Source organism: Colletotrichum spaethianum (genome assembly GCF_022836535.1).
Source record: "Colletotrichum spaethianum MAFF 239500 DNA, contig23, whole genome shotgun sequence".
Lineage (NCBI taxonomy): Eukaryota > Fungi > Ascomycota > Sordariomycetes > Glomerellales > Glomerellaceae > Colletotrichum > Colletotrichum spaethianum.
The window spans coordinates 591,270-603,461 of record NW_026054793.1 but is presented as its reverse complement, the minus strand read 5'-3'; the positions used below and the strand labels follow the sequence as shown (position 1 = coordinate 603,461).

Genomic DNA, 12,192 nt, shown 5'->3' with positions numbered 1-12,192 from the left:
TGGGTGACAACGCTACCGTCTCCCGTCTTTCCACCTCATCGTTAGATCCCGGTCCAGATCCCGGTCCCAATATGCATGGATCCCGCTAGAAGGCGAGACCGGTTAGCCGCCTGCGCTCAACCACCTTGAGAGCCTTTCTATTACTTTTTTCATTTTATACTATACGAATATGGAGCTTCGTTAACATACTACCCATCGCTGACAACCCTGTCGTTTCGCCTCGCAATGACCAGTGGCCTGACTTGATGACCCTAGTCAAGCCATCCGATGACATCGAGTGAGTCCGGCCGAGAGCGACATCGCCACATCTCTAAGAGTTGAGAACTAGATATAAACAGCTCTGCCTCTTGTCTTGTAAGAGGAGATATTCTCGTCTCGGACCCAGACATCAAAATCACATTCTCACATCAACCCTCATAGCAGCATCGAAGGCCACCTCTTCTCTAATAGCCAGCCATTATACATCATCCCAACAATGGCTGATATCAGAACTCAAGGGCTGAAACAGCCCGTCGACGTCGTTGAATATCTCTTCAAAAGACTTCACGAAGTTGGGGTTCGCTCCGTTCACGGTCTTCCCGGGGACTTCAATCTCGTTGCCCTTGATTACCTCCCTGAATGTGGTCTGAAGTGGGTTGGCAACGTCAACGAGCTCAACGCCGGTAAGCCCCATGATGCACCTGGTCGGTAGTTACTGTAGTGCCCAATACACTAATACTATTACTAGGCTATGCTGCCGACGGTTACGCTCGTGTCAAGGGCATCTCGGCCATCATTACCACCTTCGGTGTCGGCGAGCTCTCGGCCATCAACGCTCTTGCGGGCGCCTACTCGGAGCACATCCCTGTTGTCCACATTGTCGGATGCCCGTCTACTGTTTCCCAGAAGAACGGCATGCTCTTGCACCACACTCTCGGCAATGGTGACTTCAACGTCTTCTCCAATATGAGCTCTCAGATCTCTTGTGATGTTGCCCGTCTTAACAACCCAGCTGAGATCGCCAACCAGATCGACCATGCGCTCAGAGAATGTTGGATCCGCAGTCGCCCTGTATACATCATGCTCCCCACCGACATGGTTCAGAAGAAGATCGAGGGCGAAAGACTGCAGACCCCCATCAGCTTGGAGGAAGCTACCAACGATCCCGTCAGAGAGGAGTACGTCGTCGATGTAATCCTTAAGACGCTCCACGCTGCAAAGAACCCCATCATGCTCATCGATGCTTGCGCCATCCGTCACCGCGTTCTGCCAGAGGTCCATGCTCTCCTCGAGAAGGCCAAAATCCCCGTGTTTGTCACCCCCATGGGCAAGGGTGCCGTCAATGAGACTCACCCCAGCTATGGCGGCGTGTATGCTGGTACCGCTTCGCAACCCGACGTCGCTGAGCGTGTAGAGTCCTCGGACCTGATTCTGTCCGTCGGTGGTCTCAAGGTAAGTTTACACTGCTAACCTGAGCCACGTACAACCCGCTGATCCCGTCATAGAGTGATTTTAACACAGCTGGATTCTCCTACCGCACATCACAACTTAACACCATTGACTTCCACAGCACCCACACCAGGGTGCGCTACTCCGAATATCCCGGAATCACCATGCGTGGTGTGCTGCGCAAGATTACTGAACGCCTCGACCTGACCAAACTTACCATCACGACAACTCGGGAAGTGATCAACAGAGTGCCCAGCCCGAACTCAGACCCCTCCCAAACCATCACCCAGGCTTATCTGTGGCCCAGAGTTGGCAACTACCTCCGTGAGAATGACATCGTAGTCACTGAGACCGGCACTGCCAACTTTGGTATCTGGGACACGAAGTTTCCCGCTGGCGTGACAGCTTTGAGCCAAGTTTTCTGGGGAAGTATTGGCTGGTCCGTTGGCGCTGCTCAGGGTGCTGCGCTTGCTGCTAAGGATGCAGGCCAAGATCGCAGAACGATTCTCTTTGTTGGTGACGGCTCCTTCCAGCTCACGGCACAGGAGGTCACCACCATGCTCCGTCATGGCTTGAAAACAACAATGTGAGTCCAGGTCATCCTTACCCTGTGCATCTACCCGGCTTATTGACATTTGAATCAAGCTTCGTCATCTGCAATGATGGATATACTATCGAGCGATTCATTCATGGCATGGAGGCCGAATACAATGACATCGTCCAATGGGAGTACAAGGAGCTCGCGACTGTTTTTGGCGGCACTGATAAGACGGCCAAGAAGTTTGTCGTCAAGACCAAGGACGAGCTAGAGAAGCTCCTCACCGACAAAGATTTCAACAACCCCACGACACTGCAGTTCGTCGAGCTCTATCTTCCCAAAGAGGATGCTCCGAGGTCTCTCATCATGACTGCCGAGGCAAGTGCCAGGAACAATGCAAGGGCCGAGTAGAGGAACAACAGGCACGTGGGGGCACAGGAAAAGTTGAACTCGATGGCGCACGACTAGACTTGATGGATTCCTGGCAATGGGCTGGGAATTGGCTTGGTAATGGTAAAAAATGCTTTGGAGTAGATGTAAACCAGTCTTCGATTTTGTTGCATTTGTTCTACCCCAAAACCATAGGTTTTCAGCATGTGTCCAACCGTGTAAGCCAGCATCGCTGGACCTGGTAGTGAAGAATCTAGAACACACTGTAAAACTTCCGTATTTTTATGCGAGGAGTAGTTTGGCACACGTGGTGGTAACGGAGGGAATTCTAAGCTGCTTCTCCGTACTACCTGGCCTCTTAGCTCAGTTGGATATGGCGGCAATGAGTCGTCGGAGTGTAAAAGCTCTAGATCTGCTATTCCCTTCTTGTCCATCGGCACTGAACTCCTAGGCTTCAGCGGTGTTCAACGTCGTACCAATGTCCAAGTAACAGGTTGTAGACCCAGGAAGTCGTCGAGTGCTACCAAAACCCCACTGAAGCCCAATCGGTTCATGGCTGGTGCTGTAGCTGTAGATTAGAAAAATCCAATGCTCATTTCCCACTCCGAAAAGTCAAGACCTAGAATCAATCATCGCTGGGTGAGGTTTCCGGTATTTAGTTGACTACGCAGCCCGCTGGATGGCAGTTGAGGCGGCGGGTCTGGGCCTTCCATTTTACTGCCTCTGGGCGGTGTGGCAGTAATTTCCTTTTTCGTGATGTGCACCTAGCTTCTTCCCATCACCAGCCACCACCCTCTTCACACAGATCCACCTCATACGTGACTTCATCCAAAGGAATTGGGCAGAAACGAATTTCCAGTCGTGGGCCATACACAACTGTATAACTTTCATCTCTTGCAATGTCGGATTCCAAGAGGAAGCAGCCCAGTTCTGGAGGCGGCAATGCCCACCCGGCAAAGAGAAGCAAGGTAAGTTTCATCCGAATGCATGCTATTGCCTTCACGTGATGCTCCAATGGATCCAATGATGGCCTCTTAGACTAACCAGAACATTCTAGGGCGGCAAAGGTGCAGGTGCATGGCAAACGCCGCAACACAAGGCCAAGGTTGCCAGCCTCCAGGACAAGGGCGTGACCCTTGGCGTTGGAGACAAGGGCATCTGGGTCACATTTGCAAGAGGCATGGACGGGAAAGCAATTAGCGAGTTCAACACGCTCTGCGATGAGGTCTGTTTATCTATCGTCACTTTGTTACTTCTACTCACCAATATGTCTGTCTTCGTAGTATGGCAAAACGCTGTATGGTATAGTCCCTCCTGGCGACGAGGTCGAATCAGACAACGATGACGAGGACATCGAGGCCTCCATCAAGAAGGAGCTCGAGGGCATCAATGCCGATAGCAAAAGCAAGTCTAAGCGCAATTTCAAGGCTATCAAGGCTGGAATTGAGTGTGTCTTCTTCATGAAGACGAGAGATCCTGTTGATCCTGTTGAGCTCTGCCGCCGGATTTGTCAAGACGCCAGCGTTTGCATCGATCTGAAGGAGCGTAAGACCAAGTACATCAACCGGCTGACACCAGTTACTTTTGTCGACAAAGCCTCAGAGAACGGCGTCGCGAGAGTGGCCAGGAAGGCTCTGGCAGCACACTTTGAGTTGACGATGGAGGACGCTTCCGAGGTCACGGATGGCGAGGTTAAGGGGAGTTCAGGGAATACGAGGGCCGAAGGAGAGGAAGTTAAAGAATCGGAGATTACTGCGGCAGAAGAGCCAAAGGATGGCGAAAAGCCAGCTTTCACGGTCAGTCCCATAAAACGGGGTTTCTGGCCCGAATTAGTGTTAACACGTCACCAGTACGCCATCCGGCCTTCGATACGCAGCAATAGCTCACTCGACCGTGACGAGCTCATCAAGCAAATCGCCAAGACCGTCAAGCCGCGACACAAAGTCAACCTCACAAACCCCGATAAGGTTGTGCTAGTTGATGTATTCCAGGCAAGTGACTTGTGCTGCTGATCAGGCGTTCACCGACCTTTAGCTAACTGCTATGGCAGAGCTTCTGCGGCATGAGTGTCATTGAGAGCAGCGACTGGGATGGGCTAAAGAAGCTCAATGTCAACGAGCTGTACAAAGCATCCCCCGGGGCGAACCCAAAGGATCCTGCTACGAAAGCGGAGAAGGCAGTGTAATAGATGTGATATGGCATATTACCCTCTAAAGGATACAATCTGACTTCCAGCTAGTTGGTCGGAAATGATAGCTGGGCATTGTTCCTGATGTAAACCTGGATGCGCAGGCACTCGACAGTAGTCGAGACAGACAGGCTAGAATTCTGGAACAGCTGACGGCGATTTTTACTGGACTTTTCCGCCAACAAGGCATACATAACCTTGTCCCGCCATTCATTCGTCTGGCCTACTGGGCGCTCGGCGAGATGATGCTCCCATACGCGCAAGGTCAACGGAGAAAGTGAAGCACGGAACACATCTATCAACGAAAATCGCAAGGCAAATGGCGCCAGCACTAGATTACAGGCATTGGCACTGGAGATTGCGAGTGATCATTTCATCGACGCAATTACTGAGAAGTACATCAGCTCGAGCCCATTCTGCGTCTGCAGAAGCGACACGGGATCGGAGATTATTCTAAGCCACTCGGAAATGTAGCTCTCTATCTGGGCATGGACGCAGATGATGCCAGGCTACTGGCACCGGACGTATCCGAAGGCATGGAAACGGCGTTAGGGAGACGGGCTGACGGTCTCAGTGTGCCTCCTCTCTCTCAGCTGCGGGAAGGTTCGCTCACTGGTCAACACACTACCTGCTCACCGTACCTCGGGTTTGTCTGAGGCTGAGTGATGTGTATTGAGCTGTCAAGCTGCCCGAAGTCCATGGAACTTATTAAGAGTGTAGTGTAAGAGGTAAGCTGTACAATTTGAAAAGGGCGTTCTTGTCAGAATGCAGCTGAGGTTCATCCAGTAACGGTGCTGCCAAAAGTGCCCAAAACGAACCAGGGGTCGTCGTGATGGGAGTGGGGCGCACGTACGTCTGTATCCATGTCGGCGCTAAGCCTCATATGTATAAATTTGACGAGTCTCCAGAACCGTCAGCGGCTTCCAATCTTCTAGTCCTCTTCTTCCTATGCAACCAGGTTCCCAGGGGCCTATTGGAAGATCGATCTAGGAGAGCTGAGATTGGATGATCCCAACGGCTCGATGCATGTAAATCTCAGCCCCCCCCCCTAGCATTGTAGGGATTCCTCTCGTAAATACACTTGCACCTGATTGCTCCGGTCTTTGGTTGGACAGGTTGACGGAGCATTGGCAGCTCGACGCAGAACTTTACGTATTCTTTTGCTTAGAATCAGCATCGGACTGTGCTCTGGTGTGTTGCCGGTGCAAAGCAATCTGCGCAACGGGGCTATCCAATCCATGCGAGTATGAATATTTCTTTGTATGCTTAGACATGAGGTTGCCACCATGGTCTCAAAATAGTACATGTGCGGTGAGCTAGTTTTTAGAGTTGAGAGCAAGTTGCTGACAAGTTGAAATGCGATCGTACAACACGATCTAGTCTGCTAGTACACGGAAGGTTTCAGTTTGTATGAATGGATTCAGATGGGACAGCCAAGTAGGATCGGGTTGGTTCGGACTTTCAAAGTACCTGCTTCCCAGTGCGAGAGGCGGCAGATGTATTGGACAATCGTCAATTGCACTGGGAGGGAGGCGTGGGGGAGAGATTGAAGAGGGCCGAGGGGGTAAAGGTATTCGCGCCGTAGGCTGGAAAGACCCGGAAAGAGTGGATCTGGATTCGGTCGGTGTGTCTATGTACAATTTCCCACGTCTGGGCCAGTCGATGACCGCCCCGAGACTGCGGGCGGACGTCCGTACCCCACCAAGCTCGCTTGACGGTGTCCAATCACCAAATTCCCGGCTCGCTTCTCGATGCATAGCGCAGCTGGGGTGCCCCTGTCCTCTTCCCTGAGTCTATGTACTGTGTAAGAACCCCAACGATGCTAGTGGACGAACCTCCATTCCATCCATCCCTTCTTTGTTGTCGATGGGATATCACTCAAATCACCTTACCATCTGTTCATCTCCTCACGCCACCTCGATATGGTCTTTTAGCTTGCAGCATCAAAGCTTCAGGCTGAGCTGTAGCTCATCCGTAAACACACTTTTGGCGACCACTGCAACTTGACACAACACAAGGAGACAGCACGCTGCATGCAACGCGACAGCGTGCCTTACGTCCCTTAGCCCACACAACCTTCTCCGCGGGATCCTTCGAGTGGCGCCAAACCATCCGTTACCGCACATGTACTGCTGCTTATGCGGGTATGGAAATCTCCAACTGCATGATGGTTCCAGTTATCACCAGCTTTTCTCAAAAAGACATCGTCTTATGCAGCCTCGCTTGAGTTGACCCTAAGTGGCACGGATTTCGTCTCCTACTAGCATGTTGCATCGCAAAGCCACCCCTTTGAACCCCATCTTACCCTCTCAAATCTTGTTCCTTCCTTTCTCTCGGTCACTGTCCGTCGCACTCGTAATGTTGTTCCAAGCTATCTGATTGGGCCTGGGGCCGAGCTCGGGCTCGCCTTTCCCGGAGGGCAGGAGAAAGGGATAGACGATGTATGGGGAAGCTCCCACACATATTTGCAGACACACTGTCCCTCGCTCTTTGCGCATCTGAGGAGCAATGTAGCCTGCAATGGCAGCCATACAGACACAAGGCCGTTCCTTAGCGTTGTCTCTCTCGCTTATTTCTCACACGCTCATTGAGCGCCTCTTCGCCTTATCCCCAGTGTTCCTCCTTGCGCGACGCCTCGCCCGTCACCACCGAACCCGTCGACTTAGTCGGTTGACCTGCTGCTCGCCTGCTGTCCCTTCTCATTAGTCCGTCTCTTCGTTGGCTTACTATCGCAAGGTTCTCGCTTGCCCTGGATAGGACAAGGCCGTTCTCAAAGCTCGGCTACCTCATGGCCTGGAGCAATGTCTGCGCGCCGCCCGCCTTGCTCATGTCTCTCTTCTCCCCCTAGACCTCTGCTCCGCGACAGCCTAGCGTACTTGGACCCTCACATTCGCTCGGTTAAAGTATACGGAGACGTTCCATGAAGCCCAAATAACAGATGCCCCCATGTTGATACTGTGACAGCCGCCAGCTCATCCTGCTGTTCGAACAAGGACTGCTGGTCTACAACCACAACATCAACGCCAATACCCACCACATTCACCACCTCCTCCGTTTACCTTGCTTTTGCTCGCTCGGGTTTGACGGGGCCGAGTTCCTGAACGCCCTTAATCCCGGTCCTGTCATGCACTTTACATCCTTTCTCTTGTTTCTGCTCGTCTTCGTGTCATTCTCATGCGCCTAGTCCATCCAGCATTAGCATCATACCATCATCATTGTCATCTTTTGGACCCCAGAGAGTATCAGGCAGTCTTCCGGTCATCTTCTATTCGATCGCCCATTCTCCAGACCCAACTCGCTAGCCACCCGTTGCCATTGGACTTCTCTCTTGACATTGCCCTTCTTGGCACAGCGGCGTCCGAAACTCCCGGCCGGACCTGTCCGTGTGTTCATAGTCATTGCTACCTCGTACATCCCGACAACGTTCCCGTTTCGAGACCAGCAAGGGCTTGCTATATCTAGCTACCGCTCCCCATACCCTTCACATGGCTCCTAGTCGGTGCCACCGCATTCATATCTCGGCTTCACCTTCCATATAGCTCGTCTGCCTGGACGTTCCGCAGACCTGCAACATCCCGTCCGTCACGCATCGGCCTCCCGTAAGGCAGAACCCGTGCCACGCCTCAGCGTCAGCGACGTCCATGTACGCGCCGACTCCAGTAAAGCCCATTCAGGCCGTTATAAGCCGTTTAGTGCCCCAAGCTACCGTCCAACAAGTCCAGGTAATGCCTTCGGTCCATTGCCAACGCGTCTATGGGGTCAAAGTCTCCAACGGAACGAGCCTCGTTCTCGTCGTCCCTCCACCGCCCATGATCAAGCTCCTTCGGTCTGAACGCGCCTCCGTCATATCGGAGGCGGCAGTCTTGAAATGGCTTGCTGGCAAGACCATCGAGCAGCCTCTTCTTCAGGAGCGAACTCCCGAGCCGGACGACTTGCTGGCACCCTCCTCGGATTTGGTCAAAGGGGTGAAAGGGGGTGGAAACTCCCTTGACGACACAGCAGAAAAGTTACGTGCTCTGGTACCAACACTCGTATCGCATGCGGCGACTTTGAACGAGTTAGGCCTCGAATACAACCTCCTTAAACCAATACAAGGCACCCCGATCTCCGAGTTGAGCCCACCACTCTCCCCCTCAGAACGTAGGACAGTCGATTACCAGATCGGACAGCTGTACAGGCAGTTATGCAAGCAAGTATCCCCAACTGGGCGATTCGGTCCCGCTTTTGCCGTCCTTCCTTCGGCTGCATCACCACCCGCGACAGACCCGATAGAGCCAGCGAGGCGAGACGTGAACGCAAGACTGATGGAATCGAGGGGGGTCCAGTCCTGGACCACAACATTCCACTCCATGCTGGAAGCTGTTCTTCGAGATGGGGAGGATATGCAGGTTATGCTGGGATATGGTACTATTCGCCGGCATTTCAAGCGCCTCGAACACACTCTCGACGGTATCAAAACACCCCGACTCGTGGCCGTTGACATCGGGAAGGATATCAACACGCTTGCGTTGAGAAAACTGCGCCGAGGAGGTACCGTATCGCTTGCAACAAGCAGATCTAAGAGCGCTCTGGAAGATGTCCCTCGAAGTAATGGCAGTGATGCGGATGGTGAAGAGGACGCCGATCATGCGACAGAGTCAGAATCAGAAGATGCAGCAACCATTTCTCTGTATTATCAGAACGACATCATCATGACCGGGATGAAGGACTGGAGTAATTTTGTCTTTGGCGATCCGTTATTCGCCCTCAACTTTAGCCGGGACCCGAGCAGCGACTTTCTCGCGGGGTTTGGCGGTGACTCGAGAGGGCAGGGCCCCACTACGTCCATGTTCTCTTCGGACATGATCGAGGACAAGGAGAGAGCTCACGTCCGCCTTCTCCTGTACGACTGTTACCACACTGTCACCCATATCGCCAAGGGGTATTTCCGGCCGCAAAAAGATAGCCACGAGCTAGAGGCTCGGAAAAGGCTCAATGCCATCTTGGCACAATTGGACGCGCTGGACGATACTGGCATTCGGAGGGGAAGAAGACCAAGCGGCGAATTGAGCCCGGCGAAACGCTCCAAGAGCAGTAGCAAGGACGATTAGACTATCCGCCGCATTTTGAGGGGTGGCCTAAGAGACATCGCGAGCGGCGAAGCCTTCTCGCAACATATTTAATTGGAACATGTACATTGTTGGGCCTGGCGTACGGCCATCTGCCTTTGGGACGTGCCAAGGTCGGTTAACAGAGTCGATTAGCGACCAAGCATAAAGCGTTCGACCTTTATAACTGTTCATCTTCCTTTGCTTTCCTCGACGTCACTCGTGTCTTCATCTCGCGGGAGTTGAAGTCCCATCATGCCTAGGATGTTACCGGTTGGGCCTGGCATGCCTGCCTGTCCCTTGAAGCTCTCGAGGAGGTTCTTGGCTAGGTTGTAGTCAATGTCGACTTCACCATCGTCGCCATCGTTCTCGTCTTCGTACTCAGTGTTTACATGATCAGTCGTCGCTGCCATATTCCTTTCGTCAACAGATGCCTTCTGCCTGCCCTTGCCCTTATCTTTGAGTACAGAAGCGTTGTTCCGTGGCTGATCTAACTTGAGGGCGCCATGTTGTTTAAGCTCTGCTTCCAACTGGGAAGCTAGCTTCCGGAGCTCTTCGTCATCAGATTCTTTCTCATCTGTGTTTTCGTCCAGCCCGGTCTGTGCAGATTTATTTGGTGCTACAACCGACTCGCTCGATGTTGGTGTCGTACCAGACTCTGCCGGCGCCAACCCCATCATCTCTCTCATCATCCGAGAGAACTCTGCCTCGTCGAAGCTGACCGCCTTGTCTTCATCGTCATTGTCTTCATCGCTCTCATCATCGTCGTCGTCGTCATCGTCATCGACGTCCATCTCGTCACCCTCGACACCGTCGAGGCCTGCGCTTTCGTCGTTCAAGAAGGCCTCAAACCGAGATACAATCTTTCGCAGGTCTGCCTGCGTTGTGGCATCTCCGAACCCGGATTTGGGTCCACTGCGGTTTCCGCCTTTCCGTCCTGATAGCTCATTTTCAAAATCCTCGTAATTTATATCCATCCACGACTCGTCATCTTCTCGGTGAGCATCTTTCCATGTAATGATTTCATCATCCCCAGGCAGGACCGAGTCCCCGTCCTCTTTAAGGTCCTCGGCAACGATGCTCGCCTCCTGGGCCTCACGACTGTCGGTCTTGCTAATGTTGTTCAGCATGATTTCAAATCCGCATGTGAGTTTCATGCCCATTTCGAGACGGGTTTGTTCTGTCCCCTTTGCTTGTTGAATCAAGGTGGCCCACGGAACGGGAGGCTCGAACCTCTGGGATCTGAGTTGAGCAAATAATACTCTGGTGAATTTTACACTCAGCGTGACAAGATCCTTCGGAGGAAAGTGGAGGTCATTGTTCCGAGACAGAAGAGTTTTCAAATCTAATGCGTCGCGGAGATAGAAAGATTCCACAGCCGGAGCGACAGCCTTCGGGCTCTGGTGAAGAACATGGGCTAGCCTTCGGGGGATCGTCACGAGTGCGTGATGCAGAGAGTTCTGGATCTGGCCAGGGTATTTTTCTAGGCGATAGAATGCCTCGGCTTCGATGAAGTCTGAGTGAATTAGCGAGCCAGGGGCATTTCTGATGATCCCCACGGCGTCTGGCAGCGTCAGTAGCTTTGACTTCGACCCCTTGTCGGATTGTTGCGGAATGATGCGGAGGCGGCCATGGTTGATCCAAACGCGGTTCTGGTCAGTTTCTGGACTCAGCCACTTTGGAAGAACATTGGCTGCTTCTATGAGGAGGAACTCCCCATCTGCATCGAACACGCGCACCCAGGCAGATGGGTGAGATTTAGAGAGTTCTCTGAGGATGTATACTATCAGCCACTCGTCCTCGATGGCATCTCCGTAATCGGTTGTTCCTCGTAGGAAGGTCAGGCCTAGGCAAGTGTTAGGCGTGACATGAATGCTCTGACATGTTCAGGGCGCACCTTGGTCGGTAACCACATCGAGGGTAAGCGAGCCTTTTTGCCAAATATAGTCAGCCGTCAGGCGAGTTGTAAGCCGTAAAGCTGATTTGCGCAGGTCCTCAAGACGGGAGAGATGCTTTTTCTGGTTGTTCTGGGCGTCGGAGTCGATCAGGAAAATGCAATACTGTACGCAATTTTCCGGCAGGCTTTGGGCGTTGTTAACGTTGGAGTCGTCGCTAGCGGTTCCCATCTGCCGTCCCAGCATTGGCTGGGCCATAGCTGATGATCGGCTAGGTGAATTCCTTCTGTGTCCCTGGGCTGAGTTCGAATTGGCAGTCGTAGATGTAGGGATAGGAGTCTGTAACACTAAGAAAGTCAAAGGGAAGGGTTCACTTGGAGCTTTGAAAAGCTGTCGTGGCCGTGGCCGTGGCCGATACTTTAAGAGTGGAGTAAGCCGCGGTCAAAGATCAAACTCGTAGACGATGACACGACCTCGATGCGAATGAGCCGTTTTGACTTGACGGAGCTATAGCTGGTAGCCATCTGCCTGGCATGCATGTGATGAGGCGAAACCACTGGAACTATCCATTTCATTTGGCTCAGCTAAGGACGAAGGTAGCCTAGTAGGGCGGTTCATACCGTGCTGGCAGGTGCTCGAAACTGAGGTACAAGCAATGGCACTTGC

At 52.6% G+C, this 12,192-nt stretch overlaps 4 protein-coding genes across 4 annotated transcripts; 3 read left to right on the top strand and 1 right to left on the bottom strand.

Moving 5' to 3' along the window:
• Positions 1–475: 475 nt before the first annotated feature.
• ColSpa_08597 (pyruvate dehydrogenase complex protein X component, mitochondrial) lies at positions 476–2,377 on the top strand (the record flags this gene model as incomplete). Its single annotated transcript, XM_049274809.1, has 4 exons — positions 476–662; positions 728–1,431; positions 1,485–2,014; positions 2,074–2,377. 4 exons carry the CDS (start codon positions 476–478, stop codon positions 2,375–2,377), a joined length of 1,725 nt encoding a protein of 574 aa, XP_049130766.1.
• Positions 2,378–3,255: 878 nt separating this feature from the next.
• On the top strand, positions 3,256–4,541 carry ColSpa_08596 (tRNA dimethylallyltransferase; the record flags this gene model as incomplete). The annotated part of the gene is made up of 5 exons (XM_049274808.1): positions 3,256–3,324; positions 3,414–3,581; positions 3,640–4,152; positions 4,207–4,338; positions 4,407–4,541. 5 exons carry the CDS (start codon positions 3,256–3,258, stop codon positions 4,539–4,541), a joined length of 1,017 nt encoding a protein of 338 aa, XP_049130765.1.
• Positions 4,542–8,269: 3,728 nt separating this feature from the next.
• Positions 8,270–9,634, top strand: ColSpa_08595 (uncharacterized protein; the record flags this gene model as incomplete). The annotated part of the gene is made up of 1 exon (XM_049274807.1): positions 8,270–9,634. One exon carries the CDS (start codon positions 8,270–8,272, stop codon positions 9,632–9,634), a length of 1,365 nt encoding a protein of 454 aa, XP_049130764.1.
• A 188-nt stretch (positions 9,635–9,822) lies between these two features.
• ColSpa_08594 (protein ecdysoneless) lies at positions 9,823–11,784 on the bottom strand (the record flags this gene model as incomplete). Its single annotated transcript, XM_049274806.1, has 3 exons — positions 9,823–10,264; positions 10,532–11,477; positions 11,529–11,784. The coding sequence occupies 3 exons, from the start codon at positions 11,782–11,784 to the stop codon at positions 9,823–9,825; spliced, it is 1,644 nt and encodes a 547-aa protein (XP_049130763.1).
• Positions 11,785–12,192: the final 408 nt, after the last annotated feature.